The sequence below is a fragment of the Girardinichthys multiradiatus genome, chromosome 10 (assembly GCF_021462225.1).
Source record: "Girardinichthys multiradiatus isolate DD_20200921_A chromosome 10, DD_fGirMul_XY1, whole genome shotgun sequence".
NCBI classification, from domain to species: domain Eukaryota; kingdom Metazoa; phylum Chordata; class Actinopteri; order Cyprinodontiformes; family Goodeidae; genus Girardinichthys; species Girardinichthys multiradiatus.
Genome location: NC_061803.1, coordinates 10,254,035 through 10,271,165, shown reverse-complemented (window position 1 = coordinate 10,271,165; position 17,131 = coordinate 10,254,035). Strand labels below are relative to the sequence as shown.

General features: G+C 37.6%; 1 protein-coding gene across 1 annotated transcript in view; it reads left to right on the top strand.

Annotated features, from left to right (window-relative positions):
• The window catches only part of polr3a (polymerase (RNA) III (DNA directed) polypeptide A), a 41,064-nt gene that overhangs the window by 5,640 nt on the left and 18,293 nt on the right, over nt 1–17,131 (top strand). Inside the window, exons 6-19 of the mRNA XM_047378080.1 lie at nt 395–557; nt 1,128–1,264; nt 1,359–1,462; nt 1,557–1,698; nt 3,530–3,670; nt 5,089–5,158; nt 5,245–5,372; nt 5,450–5,588; nt 7,076–7,240; nt 8,829–9,001; nt 9,656–9,767; nt 12,060–12,178; nt 13,991–14,128; nt 15,836–16,006. Of these exons, the coding sequence (XP_047234036.1) occupies nt 395–557; nt 1,128–1,264; nt 1,359–1,462; nt 1,557–1,698; nt 3,530–3,670; nt 5,089–5,158; nt 5,245–5,372; nt 5,450–5,588; nt 7,076–7,240; nt 8,829–9,001; nt 9,656–9,767; nt 12,060–12,178; nt 13,991–14,128; nt 15,836–16,006 (1,902 nt within the window). The remainder of the gene's footprint in view (nt 1–394; nt 558–1,127; nt 1,265–1,358; nt 1,463–1,556; nt 1,699–3,529; nt 3,671–5,088; nt 5,159–5,244; nt 5,373–5,449; nt 5,589–7,075; nt 7,241–8,828; nt 9,002–9,655; nt 9,768–12,059; nt 12,179–13,990; nt 14,129–15,835; nt 16,007–17,131) is intronic.

Here is a 17,131-nt window from a genome sequence, read left to right as displayed (position 1 = left end):
GCATTTATGACAGATTTGTTTTGTCTGGATTTTTAGCTTTTTGTGTGAAGACTGTAAATCTTAATTAAAATTAAAAAGACTGAGCTGAAATGGATCTCCTATTAGGTTTGATGTGAAAAGTCTTAACGTAAGCGTAACGTCATTAGGTTGGGAACAAAAATTACATTTGACAACAGAAGTCTTCTTAACTCGGGGCTTCATTAATGAGACTTTTCTCCTGCATATTTAGGTCATTATTATGCATACCTTGTTAAATAGACTGCTCAGCAAATTTATTCTGCTGTAATCTTCTGTTGCGATATCCTCTAATTCCTTCATTAATCGTCTCAATGCAGTTTATAATAAGTCTTATTTTCCTTGGGACAGTGTACTTTATCAAGCTCTTATCCCTTAGCATCGCATGACTGGAGCGAAAACCCAGATGATCATGGAGGACTGGGACTTCCTGCAGCTGCAGTGTGCCCTTTACATCAACAGTGAACTTTCTGGCATTCCCCTCAATATGGCACCTAAAAAATGGACCAGAGGCTTTGTGCAAAGATTGAAGGGAAAACAAGGTACAGTTAATGGAGAATACGCTATCTCTTTGAGTCAAATTCCTCCTGCTTCTCACTTCTAATGTTGATCAGTTCTGTCAAAACAAATATTTGGTATTTTCTTTTTGTTGAACAAGAAAGTAATCATCTGTCCATCCTCCCATCCTTCTGTTTGTCCACCCATCCGTATATGGCTGTCTGCCTTCAATCTATCCATCCATCCCTCTGCCCTCCATCCTTCCTTCCTTCTGTTTGTCCATCCACGCATCCATCCTTCTGCCAATCCATTCATCCATCCTTCTGTCCATCCATTCATCCGTCTTTCTGCCCGTCCGTCCGTCTGTCCATCCATCCATCCATCAACCTGTCTGTTTGTTCCTCCATCTATATCTGCCTGTTCTCACTTGGGGTTGCAGGGAAGCTATCAGTTACAAAATTCACTCAGAATCATACTTACTGAAACTATGTGGACAAGAAGCAGTTTGATTAGATTGTCTCCAATATTTGCCCGTTTAGTGATGTTTTGACAGTTTTATTGGATTTCCTTTTTAAACAATTCATTCGAAATTGACTAATTTTACTTTGATTCAGGCCGATTCAGAGGAAACCTCTCAGGAAAAAGAGTGGACTTCTCTGGAAGAACTGTCATTTCCCCTGACCCAAATCTAAGGATTGATGAGGTTGCTGTCCCTGTTCATGTGGCTAAAATCCTGACATATCCAGAGAAGGTAAGGCATGCTTCATAAGTTTAGGAAAGTTATTACATAGCCCATATAAAGTCAGCGCTATAGTTGCAGTATTTGACTTTTATACCGTCTCAAGGTAAACAAAGCCAATCTGGAGCTAATGAGAAAACTTGTCCGTAACGGCCCAGACGTTCACCCTGGAGCAAACTTTATCCAGAACCGTCACACACAGATGAAAAGGTACTATTAGTTGCTTCTTGCTCAGATTAAAAAACAGCAGTTGATAAATGTGGCTCGGAACAAACATATATAAATATATTTTTATCTTCATCAGGTTTTTGAAGTATGGGAACCGTGAAAAGATAGCTCAGGAGCTGAGGTTTGGTGACGTGGTGGAAAGGCATCTGATTGATGGAGACATCGTCCTTTTCAATCGACAACCTTCTCTGCACAAACTCAGTATCATGGCCCACATTGTAAGTTTGGTTTTTGACTAAAAAGATCATTTTAATTTTTTGTAACTTTATAGATTGGTATTAAATCCTCCTGCATTGATTATTATGATCATTTCGGAAAAATGTTTCCCTTTGTTTTTCTTAGCCTCTTCTGTCACATTTTGTTTGCCAAAAAATAAAACTGTAGTTTATATTTTACAAAATCACTGTATCATCCATACCCATTTGCCACAACATCAATAACAAAAGTGACTTTTGTGATCTAATATCACACATCTTAAGTTCACTCATCATTAGGCACCAAACGAACCGGTCTATTTCATATCTAGTTATATAGTACAGAATCCTATTAGGTCCAAATGTAGCCCAGATGTAGTCCAGATCATTCATAATCAAAGTATTTGTTTCAGATCCAACCGCATACTGTTTAATTTGATCCAAATCATGACAAAACACATAGAATCTGACTTGAGTTTCCACCTTAGGTAGTCCAGATCGTGTCAATTTATTGACTGTGTAGAAATCCCTCCTTCTGTTCAAGCTAGGGCTTTAGTGGAAAAGAACAACTCCAGGAATAGAGCTCCAGCTGAACCAAGTTGAGTTTGAGTGACCACCTGGCTGCGGTTTCAGAGTACAGCAAGGAGAAAAAAAGCACAGAAGCATTTATTCAGGAGTACTTTCTATGGGAAAGAAAAACAGAGATTATATAAGGTCCATGGGAGCAATTGTTTCATCTATTACTTTGTCCAGCAAAGAAAGCAGATAAACATAAAAGCACTAAAATTAGAGTATAAAAAAAAAAAAAAGAAAGACAGTGTACACAGAGTTAATGGAAACAATAGGTTTCTCAATGTCTTCCTTCAGGAACAAGACACTGTTAAACATATGGGCCCAAAACAGGAATAATTTCTAAGAAAACTGACAAACAAATAGAGTACTGATATCTCATGGCAGCTCCAGCTATGTCATGGGCTCTGTCCAGGGAAGAGGCACAGCTAAACAGAGAAACACTGAGCCAGGGGTACTTTCTTTGGGAAAGAAATGCAAAGAACTTTAACCACACTAATTACCATCCAAATGCGTGTGAAAATATGTTCTCACTCTCAGAAATGACACGTGCTGCTCTTTAGCGGTGAATATTGATGTGTCTTCCAGCTGAACTACTTGTCATTGTGTGTAATGTTTATAATGATGGGGTTGTCATATTGCACTTTAGATACAGCTATGATATTTTTGTAGCCTGTTTATTCAACAGGATTTTCTAGTTGCTGGAGGGTTGTTTATTATCATTTGTAAATGCTTCTTGTGTTTGCTAAGTATTGAAAACGGCTTGAGGCTGTTGGGTATTTCCAAATAAACACATTGACATTTTCTAACCCTGTAGAGCTCTCTTTAACGCAGAGGTAACCTTTTCCCTGCCTACATTGGCAAGCTGATCTGCCGCTGGATGTTACCTCTTCACCAGTTGCGCTAGGCCCACTCATTTGATTTTATTATTCCCAACAATGAACATTATCTTTCAGAATCTTCATTTTTCAGTTGGGTTTAGAAGTCACACCCAGAGCAGTTTTTTTTGCATACAGATATGATCAAAAGGCAGAAATGAATGCTTATGCATTTTATTTCACCCACCATACAATAACAATAATTTTTTTATGACGCACTTATGAGGCATGAAGTCTCCACAAAGGGCTATGCCTGATTGGAACAAAATAGGTAATTACAGTCATTGTGTATATTCACGAGGTTTCTTTTGTTGCATGTTTGTTTCATTTAAAATTCCAGACTGATTAGAACATTTATTTTGCTTTTCAAACGTTTTTGGCTTTTTTCTTTGTTTTCAAACTTACAGGCTAAAGTCAAACCACACAGGACATTTCGGTTTAACGAGTGTGTTTGCACCCCGTACAATGCCGACTTTGACGGTGATGAAATGAATCTCCACCTGCCTCAGACAGAAGAAGCCAAAGCTGAAGCCCTGGTCCTGATGGGGGTTTGTGTCGTCACATTGTTCAAGCAGTACAGCACTGTCCACAATTATTGGCACCTATGTGTGAAAGATATGTAAAAAGGCTTAAAATACATTTTTTTAAGACTTCAAAACTCAACCAGGTATAAAGGTTTGGATTAGTTTTAAGTGGGGTGATGATAAACGGAGGCTTTGGGCTCCTTACAAAGTGATGCAAGAGCATCCCTGCTAATGGTGAGCTGACAGAAACGACAAAGCCACATCATTTTCTTTTAGTTCAGTTTAGATGCTGAAGTTTCTGTCTTCTACATTTGAAATGTTTAGACAAGAATCTGGGCCAACTGAGCATTTTATTTTTACATTATCCAGTTTTCAGCACATTAGACTGTGTAGATAATGTAGCTATCTTAATGAGATTATTGGCCATAATATTTCTGGTGCCATGCATTCAGACCTGACTTGCCATTATTATGTTTGGCCAGTTCGACGGTCTTTTAACAGTTTTATTCCCACACCTGATAAAGATCTCAGTGATCGAGATGCTAAAACTCAGAGAGTAGGGGGGATATTGTGATGGTTGAAAAGAAAGAAGCTGTATGACAATATGGGTTCAATGCAAGCAATATCGTCATAGCGATAATATTGCAATTTTTAGTTAAGTTTTCCTCATCTTATTCCTTAATTCGTGCAGCTCAGTTGCACTCATGATTGAAGTGAGATTCACTTTTAATCTTATTTTTAAAAACATTAATATTTTGTCATGTTAGAGTTAATCCTTTAAAAAATATATTTAAAACTTCAGTATTTTTTAAGCCATTGTTTAGATTTTTGTGATGAGCAATAAATTTGTCTGGTTAGACAGGAAATGTTTTTAATTAGTCATGTAGATGAATGGATTCATAAAAAAAATAGTTAACAGATCAATCGAAGAAAGCCTTTTTTTTTTTTTTTTTTTTTTGCAAGTAGTTTGTAGACTATTACATACACACAGTTGCCTTACTTGATTGGCATGTTCTCTTGTCTTTCTGATTTTGATGTAGGAGGGAGAAATGACCCTCTGTGTCACATTGTATTTATACACTGAAGGAAGATGTATGTCACAGGTTATTATTTAAAGTTCTTAGAAACATTAAGTCATTTTAAAATGTAAAGAACAAATTAGATCCTCTGCATTTAACCCATCCCTTATAGGGAGCAGTGGGCTGCCGTTGTGCGGCACCCGGGGAGCATTCTGGGGCTAAGGATCTTGCTCAGTGACCCAGAGTGGCAATACGAACCCGGCCCCTTGTGTCCCCTCTGGAACACAAACCTCCTGCTCTAACCACTAGGCCACCACTCCCCAATGGTTCATGGTTTTATATCCAATACTGTAAAGTTGCTTCCAGTGAGTTTTATTGTTAGGAAATTGCAGTTTCACAACCGATCTTTATCTTGTCTTCTAGACTAAAGCTAACCTTGTTACACCAAGAAATGGCGAACCTCTGATTGCAGCTATTCAGGACTTTCTGACAGGTTGGTGCAGAGATGTGTCGTAGAACAGTTTTTGACAGGTGGCTGTTTCACCTGCACTAACCTTACAACATATTTTATCTTCTAAGGTGCGTACCTGTTGACGCTGAAGGACACCTTCTTTGATAGATCAAAAGCCTGCCAGATTGTTGCATCAATACTTGTGGGAAAAGATGAAAAAATCAGGATCTCTCTCCCTCGCCCTGCTATCATAAAGGTTGTTTAACTACGTTGGCCCTTGTCATTCCACTCTGTTATCCTTAAACCACTAATATTCTGTTGGGTTTCCATCAGCCAATTACTCTGTGGACAGGTAAACAGATCTTCAGTGTCATTTTGAAGCCAAGTAAGGATTGTCCTGTCGACGCAAACTTGCGGACCAAAGGCAAACAGTACTGCGGCAAAGGAGAAGATCTCTGTCACAACGACTCATGTGAGTTTCACCTGAAAAGCCTGAATGGTTTCTACTTTGTTTTGATTAGATGCTTTTTATTCACAGAACCTGCTGATACTGGGATTTTATGTGATCCCCCAACATAATGGAGCTGATACTTGGGACATGGAAGTAAAAGGATGTATGACGTTGAATTTTTTTTACGTAGAAAAATCCAGAGAATGCAGTGTACATAAGTATTCAGGACCCATGAGTGAATATTTTGTGGAATATTTGCTGCTTTTGTAACTGAATATTTCTCCATCAGCTTTTCACATCTAGAGACTGAAGTGTTTGCCCCTATTTCTTTTGCAAAGTAGCTCAGGTCTGATTGAATGGCCATGGATTCTCAATTAGATTCGGCTCTGGACTTTGACTAGGCCATTCTAACACATGAATATAGTTTGATTGAACCAGTTCCATTGTACCCTGGCTGCATGTTTATGGTCATTGTCCTGCTGGAAGGTGAACCTCAACCCCAGTCTCAAGCCTCTTATGGCTTCTAACAGGATTTCTTGCAAGATTTTGCTGAATTCGGCACCACCCACCATCCAGTCAACTCTGACCAGCTTACCTGTTCCTGTTGAAGAGAATCATCCCCACAAAATGACACCCCAACCATAATTCAGCGCTGTGATGGTGTTATCATGTAAATGTTGTTAGTTTATTACCACAAATAAGGTTTAATATGTAAAAATGAAAGTTAAGCTTGATCTCATTTAACCAGAGCACCTTCTTCTAATGTTTGCTCTGGCCCCTAAATGGCTAGTAGCAAACCGCAAACAGGAATTCTTATGACTTTCTTTATATTCTTTCCGTCTTTGGATGGATTGAACATTCCAAGGATTCAGTTGAGGTGGTTTGGGGATCTGATCAGGATGCCTTGTGGGCGCTTCCCTTTTAAGGTTTGCCTTCCTTCTGGAAAGAGAACTAAGACAGACCCAGAACTAAGTGGAGTGACTACATATCCCTTGTTACGTGGGAACGGCTTGTGATCCCCCAGCATGAGCTGGAGAATGTCAGTTAGAAGAGGATGTCTGGGTTTCCATCATGGATGTGTTAACACAACTCCTGATGGCGCTGGTTGCACTGGATTTTATGGACTAAAGGGGACTAAATACAAATACACACAATTTCTTCTTTGAAAATAATGTCACTTTCCATACACTTTGCAATGTGTTCTTTCTGCTTTGTATTGGTCATATAAAATCCCAATATATTTGGACATGTAACGGGACAAATCATCCAAAAGTTCCAAGGGTATGAATACTTTTGCAAATGACTGTACTTTTTTTTTTTCAAAAAAATTATTCAACGAAATGCTCATACTTTAGGAAAAAACTGGCTCTTCTTTTTTTTTTTTTTACTCATTAAATGACAGTCATGCCCCTGAGGCAAACGTCACTGTTTTACTGACCTTTTCAGTGTTTTTATTCTAGATCTTATAGCTTCATCTCTTTACCTGTGTGTTTGTCTCACACCCTCAGTTGTGGTGATTCACAACAGTGAGCTGATGTGTGGAAGCCTGGACAAGGGCACCTTGGGATCCGGCTCCAAGAACAACATTTTCTACATCTTGCTGAGAGACTGGGGACAGCTGGAGGCTGCTAATGCCATGTCTCGCCTGGCAAGACTCGCTCCGGTGTATCTCTGTAGGTGGTCCACAGCGTTTGCCTAAAATATGGGCACTAGAACTTTACAAACATTTGGTGTACATAAAAATATATATAATATAAAATATTCCTGAAACCAACTAAATCTCAGTATTATAGTAATTTCTGTCAAACAGATAGATTTAAAAAAAGTAATTAAAATCTTGACTGTGACATTTTTGAACTGTAACCTTTGAACTGAAGGCGTATGGATGATTAGAGTTAACTAATAGTTGGATTACATTATATTTTTCCTTCTTTCACACTGTATGTGTCTAAAATCTCAGGATCACAGGTTTTCTTTGTACTCCCAACATTTAACTAAGATGTTTTTTTCTGAACAGGCAGTAAATGCAGCAGAAATTACACCCTTTTTTTTAGTTTGATCTCAAGAACATAAATGGCTTTATTTTGAGTTGACTTCTTATTTGTGAGGTAAACCATATTCAGCACTAATCACTGTCAGCAAAGAGAATGTTAAAGATTCTTCTTAAAAGTAGCCAGACCTTCTTTTGATTTTCCTAAAATGGTCTTACAAACTAGTACCACAGGCTTGAAAAGGTTTTCAGAGTTAAAGCTTTAGGATTTTAGTTTAAAAAAAAAAAAACTTTAATAGTTTTATTGCATACATTCATATTTTTTAGGAAAATTGTTTTATTTTGGTTTGAGCCACTTGACATGGTTTAAGTATCTTCCTTCTAAATGTATTGGGTTTTGACACTTAGCTGATTCATCTGAGGAGTAAGATGTTTTTTTCTGTGCTTAAAATTATTTTTAAAAGTTTGTTTAATGGCATGGCATAGCGGCCATGTCTTAACTCACTAGAGGAGAGAATTTATATGAAAAAAGCATATAATAAAGACACTCAGAAGGTCCAATAAACTATTTTTACAGAGCACCAAGAGATTGTGGAGATCATTCCATCTTAGTTACAAAATATAAAGATGCAGAGCACTCTGCCTTGAAATCTTTGCACACCAATAAATGGTTTTATGCTAGCACATCTGTATGAATTGGAATATCATAGAAAAGTTTATTTAGTTCAGTGATTCAATTCAAAATGCAAAAGTCATATTTAATATAAAATGATGGCATACAAAGTGATATATTTCAATGCTTTATTCCTGGTAATTTTAATATGATTTCCCCAGATGATTGCAGTGTCTTTGACACCCCCGCCACAAAGCGTTATCGCAAAATAAGCTGGCTGTTCAGAGTGCTGTTTCTGACCTTTTTATAGGAAAGTTGGTCAGAAGGAAAAGTGGTTGAAATAAAAGTGAAAACACACATCTATGCTTATCAGTGAATGAATGTGTGTTTTTAGTAGTCATAACTAGAAAAGACCAATAGAAATACGACTTTAAGTTCAGTCCATTTACTGTTAGTGTTAAGTCTCTTAAGAGCTATGAAGCTTCTGTTGTCAGAGGTCACAACATCTGACAACTTTGATGTCTATATTAATACATTAATTTCACCTTTTGTACTGAAGTTCATTAACCTTTATTTTATATTCTAGTTTATTGAGATGCTCCTCTAACTGGTAATTAAATGTGGTTTTGAATATATTTCTTTCTCATTCAATTTCCAGCCAACAGAGGTTTCTCTATTGGAATCGGTGACGTGACTCCTGGGACGGGTTTGTTGAAGGCCAAGCAAGACCTTCTGGATGATGGCTACAAAAAGTGTGACGAATACATAGAAGCTCTGCAGACAGGCAAGCTGCAGCAGCAGCCAGGCTGCACAGCAGAGGAGACTCTGGAGGTAAGCTTATGTCTGCAAGTCATGCAAATTGCTTTTTGACAGAAAGGCTCCTTAATAGTAACAGTTCAGAGACGACAGTTCTTTGTAACTTTTACAATTCTTTTGTCAAAAAAAATTCAAGTTTCAAGCAGAGAAAAATATTATTTCTAATTCTTAACATCAATATAATCAGATTTAAAATTTTATATATAATTGGTGGTCAGAAACTGGCCACAAAATCTGTGATTGGTACAACTCTAACAAAAAAATGCCTGACATATGAAAAGGAAATTTTAAGCTGCTGAAAAAGTAGAGCATAACCCCTGTGGCTGTTGGGAAGATATTTTTTGCACAAAAGTTCAAATTTATTGCACAAACAGAATTGAGTTTGTTTATCAGCCTTTATAGATCATGCCCATTCAAATGGTTGAAAATGTTCTGCTAATAATTAGTGGAGTGCTAGCTTTCTCTGGGGAAACAAATCACTTTGTTCTTAAACATTAGACCAATAAATGTTTCTCTCAGCAGAGCAACGAAACGTTTAATATTTTTTGTAAGCAACTTATGTAAAAGTAGATTTACGAAAAGGCTTTACTTGCATGTTTAGGATGAAAATGATTCTATCATTTTGTGTTGTTCACCAATATGTTTTGTTTGTATTTGCTTTTTCGATAGGCTCTCATTTTGAGAGAGCTCTCAGTGATCCGAGACCGAGCTGGCAGTGCCTGTCTCAGGGAGCTTGATAAGAGCAACAGCCCCCTCATTATGGCTCTTTGTGGTTCCAAAGGTAAGCCTGCTGGAAACTATTCTAGGACTACCCTTCTTACAAATTGAACATTTAAGATGTTCTTAATTGGTAGTTATCACAGAAAGAAACAAAAAAAGGTGAGGTTGATCAGTATGTCTTGCTAAGCTTTTTAGGTGAAAAATAGAGAAAGGAAGGTTGGAAGGCCTAGATAGAAGAAGCACAAAATGTTTAAGAGGCTTCTGGAAAGCTGAGGCAATCTTAAAAGACCCCATGATAATCATACAATGTGCTGAATTCAACTGTGCATAAATGTTTTTGTCTCGAGTGGGTACTGGCAACAGCTCCTCAAGGTTGTGGTCGAACATATACCATCACTGGAACATTTTTTATTGACTAACGATGCAATAATAAAAGAAACAAAGAATGCCTCATGGTTAACTTTCTAATAACACGGCTTTTAGAAGCAATACTTTGAAGTAGTCTATTTCTGAATGACCTTATCAGAGATTGGACATACTCTTTATAGCAGGGGTCTCCAACTCAAGTCCTGAAGTGCCACTATCCTGCAACATATCTATGCATCCCTGCTCCAACACACCTGAATCACAAGGCTGAATCGCCTCCTCTGCATGTCAGCAAGTTTCGCAAAAGCCTGGTTATCAATAATTCATTTGATTCAGGTGTGTTGGAGCAGGGATGCATCTAGAAGTTGCAGGAAAGTGGCACCTGAGGACTGGAGTTGAAGACTCTTGCTCTATATTATCATTACTTTAGTGAGTTGAGGTTGTCGCATTCTGCACAGCTCTCCCGCCACATCATTTGAGTCAGGTTGAAGTCTATACTTTGACTGGGCCACTGTACCACATTGTTTCTTTCCTTTTTCAGCCAGTTAAAGAATCATTCTTCAGATTGGGAGCATTTTGTTTTTTGGGTCAAACTTTAGTTTTTATTAATATTTTTACAGAGAAGTTCATGGTTGGTTTAGTGATGACATGATGTCAAGGTTCTGCGGCTGCAAAGCTAGCCCAAATTTTGGAGTCCTTGTCCTTACTTTGTAGGACCTGCAGCAGGCAGAAATATTGTCCTTCCTTTTTTTTTCTGAGGACTCTCACTTCACCCGATCCTATTAAATTTAATCACGTATGATTGAACTGCAGCAAAATATCTGCTGCTGGTAATTGCTACAACATTTAAGTGTAATTGGAATTTATGTGCCTGGCTTTTATGAAGTGCCTTGAGACAACATGTGTTGTGAATTGGCACTATATAAATAAACTGAACTGAATTGAATTGAACTGTTATCGTGGCTGATTCAGTTAGCTGGGGAAAAGATGTGCAGCATCAGCTACAGTTGTCCAGCAAGCTTTTAGACAGAATTAGGATATTGTTTCACAGTGATTACATCCAGAATTCAGATAATAACACCCTCGGTCCAACGTCTCTGTGACAGCTCCATACAGTTAGATAGAGTGATCTTGTGTCTATCCCTTCCTGCTACAACACAGTAAATAAAGAGCTTACATTTGTACACACCTGGGAGGAAATTCTTTGAGACAGTAGAGGTCTGAAAGGACCTTTCTGGAAAGAAAAAAAAAAAGTCTACCTATAGTAGCAGGACAGTAATGGGCTTCTGGTGCTGTAGGTAGACGGTTTGGTTCTGGGCTAAAGTAAAAATGTATTTTCCTTAAGATTTTTGGTGTAAAATATGACTGGTATAAATAAAACATCTTTTTGCTTCAGTTTTTTTCTATATACAGTCGTATTCAATTAATTAGAATATGTGTTCCAATGATTGTCACATTAAGAGTATTTTTGGAAAATAACCTTTCCGTAATAAAAGTTTTTTTTTCGGTCTGATGTAATATTTTTATCTTCAATGTCATGTTTTCATTAGGTTGTAAGCAGAAAATCATAATTAACAGAAATAAAGGCTTGAAAACATCAGTTAGTGTGCAGTTAATCTATATATTACGTCTGATTTAGTGAGCTAAGTTGCTGAAATAACTGAACTTTTCAGCAGTATTATAATTTACCGAATGGGTTTGTATCTGAATTATTATTTTCTTGTAAACAAGATCCATACCTGTCTAAAAACTATATAAAATCCAAGTAGATGTTTATGGTGATTCTTTTTTTTTTCTTTATATATATAGGGTCTTTCTTTTGTTGTTTTCAGACTTGGCAGTCTATTGTCAAATTTCCTTTACAATTAAGATGCTTATCAACATCATTGTAACAAAAGATAGCTAAAATGGAAACTAAATTTGAAACTTCTATAATTTTTTTGCCTATATGCTTCTTTTACTATCTGATCCTTTTGCTTGTATTCAGGATCCTTCATTAATATCTCCCAGATGATTGCCTGTGTGGGTCAGCAGGCTATAAGTGGCTCTCGAGTCCCAGATGGGTTTGAAAACCGCTCCTTGCCTCACTTTGAGAAACACTCAAAAGTAAGGTCTTTCTTTCCCCTGTCGTAATTTATTTGTTGTATATTCATTGGTGATTTTGCTAGGGTTGTAGCAACACATTCATGATATTATGTTTATGAGGAACAGCCAGGATTTTGTGGGGGAAGTATCAGTCACTATTCTTTTCATAAATAGAATACATTTTTCAGAAAGGATTTGAAATAAACAAGAGCTGATAAAATGCAGTCCAGACTGATTACAAAGCTATAAAATATCCATTTAGATCGGAAGCTACGACTCGTTCTTGTTAGCTTCCAATAGTTATCCAGTATGGTATTCTCACGTGGCTTACAAATCGTATATATCAACCACTCTGTCACCGTTTCTTTTTTCTACCGAGTACTAAAATGATGCTAGAGAAACACTTGAAAAGTGGCGGAGGCCTCTTTCATGCTTTTCTAACACAGTGTTGTCAGCAAAACCCGACAAGAATTATTTTTGTCGACTTTGGAATCTGGGTAAATCCAGAAGTTTAAACCAGTCCCCCCCATGTCTGAGGTTCATTACAATGTCTCAGACTTAATTCACTAGATGATGTCACTGGATCTAGATGAGCCCCTTTTCCACTGAAAGTCCCAGGATTTAAATACCTGGGATGGGTTTTTTTCTACCTAGTTAAAAGGAATCCTGGTTTCTGGTTCCACTACTCTAAAAAGCTTTGAAAAATGTATTTAAATCAGCCTAATGACCTTTAATTACAGTCTTTAGATATAAGGATGCTCTTATCATTGTTGCTCAGCACTTAATTCTGTCCCTCAACAATTCCTGGGTAATCTGAAAGTCCTACCCTCAAACCAGGACCTTTGATCCAGGAAAGTGTGGACCCAGGAAATTTTAATTACTTAGGTAAAATAGTGTTTTGCAGACTTTACTTTTTTAATGTTGCAATGCTTTTCCAATCACCCCTCTCAAAATTGTGTTTTACAGCCCAAACAAAGGCTTTGAAAAGCAAATTTAAATAATGAAATCATGAAAGCAATTGCCTTGGCAAAATAAACATGTAAATTATACATCACAAATATTAAAATGGCAATAGGTCGCTCCTATATAAGATTTGTATTGGACCTAATGTCAGGGCATTAAGTTTCCAAGATGCTGGCTTGCATGCAGCCAAATACTCAGAATCAGAATCAGCTTTATTGCCAAGTTCGTACATACAACATGGAATTTGACTCCGGTACACTTAGCACCATATAAGCAAAAAATGCACATTACAATGTTGCAAAGTACATAAAATGCATAAAATCCCAGTTGTGAACATGTACATGCTATTTTCTTTACAGTTGTAGATAAATAATTAACTTTAGTTAGAAAAAAAGAGAACACATGTACTACATAAAACTACTGTTCTATGAAGTTTTCTGCATTGAGTGAGGAAGAGTCATCCATCTCCTCCTAGTGGACCCTTGAGGTAATGGAGTTGATTAACATTTATTCCTAACATAATCAAATTAAAACTAATTTCTGCACAAAAAAGAATCAAAATAAACTAATGAACATGCATGCATCCAAAATATTACTCCTAACATCACCAAGGTAGTGTAGATTGAAGGGTAATAATTGTATAAGAACTATTATTGTTACTGTGATGTATCATATTCTGGTCTTAATTTATTTTTATTGGTCCTTATCATAATAGCTTACCCAACATTCTATAGGTTTGTCCCTGTCCATATGTAGAAAGCAAAGTCATTTCATGTTAACCCAGAGGAGGAAATAGCCCAACACCCGTCATGATCATTTCTAGAAGCCTTAATAGGTAGGTTAATGATTCGATGACAATTTCTCCTCCAGCTGCCTGCTGCTAAAGGTTTCGTAGCCGACAGCTTCTATTCTGGTCTGACACCCACCGAGTTCTTCTTCCACACCATGGCTGGTCGAGAGGGTCTGGTGGATACAGCCGTGAAAACTGCAGAGACTGGCTACATGCAGGTAATGCTGATAGTTTCCCCCCACCTCCCTTCCAAGGTGTATGCATGTCACTCTACAGATTACTGATAAAAAAAAGCAAATGTCTGCAGAATGTATACAAAAAAATTTCTTCCACATCGCAGCAATGGAAAAAGGTCCATATTAAACCAGACCATTGTAAAGCTGGTATTAATGTAATTTGGCCATTGAAGTCTTTAGAAAAATATTCATAAATATACACTGCTCAAAAAAATAAAGGGAACACTTAAACAACACAATATAACTCCAAGTAAATCAAACTTCTGTGAAATCAAACTGTCCACTTAGGAAGCAACACTGATTGACAATCAATTTCACATGTTGTTGTGTAAATGGAAAAGACAACAGGGGGAAATCTTTGGCGATTATCAAGACACTCAATAAAGGAGTGGTTCTGCAGGTGAGGACCACAGACCACTTCTCAGTACCTATGCTTTCTGGTTGATGTTTTGGTCACTTTTGAATGTTGGTGGTGCTTTCACACTCGTGGTAGCATGAGACGGACTCTTCAACCCACACAAGTGGCTCAGGTAGTGCAGCTCATCCAGGATGGCACATCAATGTGAGCTGTTGGAAGAAGGTTTGCTGTGTCTGTCAGCGTAGTGTCCAGAGCCAGGAGGCTCTACCAGGAGACAGGCCAGTACACCAGGAGACGTGGAGGAGGCCGTAGGAGAGCAACATCCAAGCAGCTGGACCGCTACCTCTGCCTTTCTGAGTTCGCCAGAGGTAGCCTGACTGCCATTAGGTACCGAGATGAGATCCTCAGACCCCTTGTGAGACCATATGCTGGTTTGGTTGGCCCTGGGTTCTTCTTAATGCAGGACCATGCTAGACCTCATGTGGCTGGAGTGTGTCAGCAGTTCCTGCAAGATGAAGACATTGAAGCTATGGACTGGCCCGCCTGTTCCCCAGACCTGAATCCGATTGAGCACATCTGGGACATCATGTCTCGCTCCATCCACCAACGTCACGTTGCACCACAGACTGTCCAGGAGTTGGCGGATGCTTTAGTCCAGGTCTGGGAGGAGATCCCTCAGGAGACCATCCACCGTCTCATCAGGAGCATGTCCAGGTGTTGTAGGGAGGTCATACAGGCACGTGGAGGCCACACACAATACTGAGCCTCATTTTGACTTGTTTTAAGGACATTACATCAAAGTTGGATCAGCCTGTAGTGTGTTTTTCCACTTTAATTTTGTGTGTGACTCCAAATCCAGGCCTCCATTGGTTAATAAATTTGATTTCCATTGATGATGTTTGTGTAATTTTGTTGTCAGCACATTCAACTTTGTACAGAACAAAGTATTCAATTATAATATTTCATTCATTCAGATCTAGGATGAGTTATTTGAGTGTTCCCTTTATTTTTTTGAGCTGTGTATATTGTGTCAAAACCATTTTTGTAAACCTCTTTACAGTATAATAAAGTATTGCAAAGGAAAATAATTGATAACCCTGACAAGAATCAGCTTTTCCTCCTCAAACTGCAGCTCCAGTGCAAACAAACTGTAACGTGACTAATAATTACTGCTTTGTCAAATTGTTTATATACATAGACTGTTAGTGAACTAGACAATCATTTTTGTTTATTTTTTGAACCACTTCTGTAGATGAAAAATCAATAAAAGCTCTGACATTATGCTAAAGTGGAGTGCTGAAATGAATTTTGGTGGACATTTGGTTTGACAGAGGCGTCTGGTGAAGTCCCTTGAGGATTTGTGCTCTCAGTACGACCTGACAGTGCGCAGCTCCACCGGTGACATCATCCAATTTATTTATGGTGGTGATGGCTTGGATCCGGCTGCTATGGAAGGAAAGGATGAGCCGCTGGAGTTTAAGAGAGTTCTGGACAACATCAGGGTAAGACCAGAGTGAACCGTTTGATGGTTTACAAAGAATTACGTTTTTTTTTTTTCAGGATGTTTCGTATTTTATTTTTTGGGCTTGTGTTTTTTTAATTCCTTCCTATCTTTCACACATCTTTGTGTGAAATCCTTGAGTAAAAGTATTTGTTTGACATAAGACCTTTACTAGATTCCAGTTGTTTCTGCTGTCACACAATAATTTAGTAATTATCTTGAATATTACACTTTTCCCTAATACAGAACACTTTTACAATGAACTAAAACAACAAAAAAATTGATCTTTGAAATTTGTTTTTGTTTTTTTTTTTTTCAAAAAAGCAACTAGTGACAAATATACAGCCTTTTTTCTGTGTTGTTGGACACTTTGGCAGCTACACATTAATACACCAATCCCCTAATAGAAAAAAGGTCCTCTTAATGTAGTAAATCCCCATGAAGGAGTAATTAAAAAATGTGGAAATTAATGTCACTAATAACAGGGTGAATTAGTAATTGAAGTCATTGTATTGGTTCTTTAACTTTCAGTGTAGATGCTAAAACCCAACATTTTTACAACCAAATGTTAAGTGGCATCTTCTTCAAACCAGAAAGTCATTCCAGTCTTATTTAGTTTAATGAAAAGGCCCACTGTTGAAATGAATAGAAAAACTCATTATATTTTGCAGCTAGTGGTCTGGTCCAAAAGATTAACTGGGAAACAGGAGAAAAACTAAAACGAGATTCAGTTTGATCTTGTCTAAATTGCTACTACCCTAGCTGCTTTAAAAGTGGAAAGGCTTTCCTTTCACTGTGCCATTGTTATGATCACATCACCTTTTCTTTTGAGTTTTTATTTTTTTATTACAGCACCAATTTTATGAATGACTGCTTTCATAAATTATATTCTGAAATGGTCATTTGGGCTGCTGTTCGGAAACTCAGTTTTACACCAATGTTGGGGAATTTTCTTATTTGGAGACTGAAGGGTATCTTTCTCTGCAGGGTCTTTTTCTCATTTCCTCAACTGGAATTGTGGTATTGGCTCTGGAAGCAAAACTTCAGTTTTTAAGGAGACAATATTAGTAATAATAATAATATTAGTTGATATTTAATAATCTTAATAATAGAGCACTAGCATTTT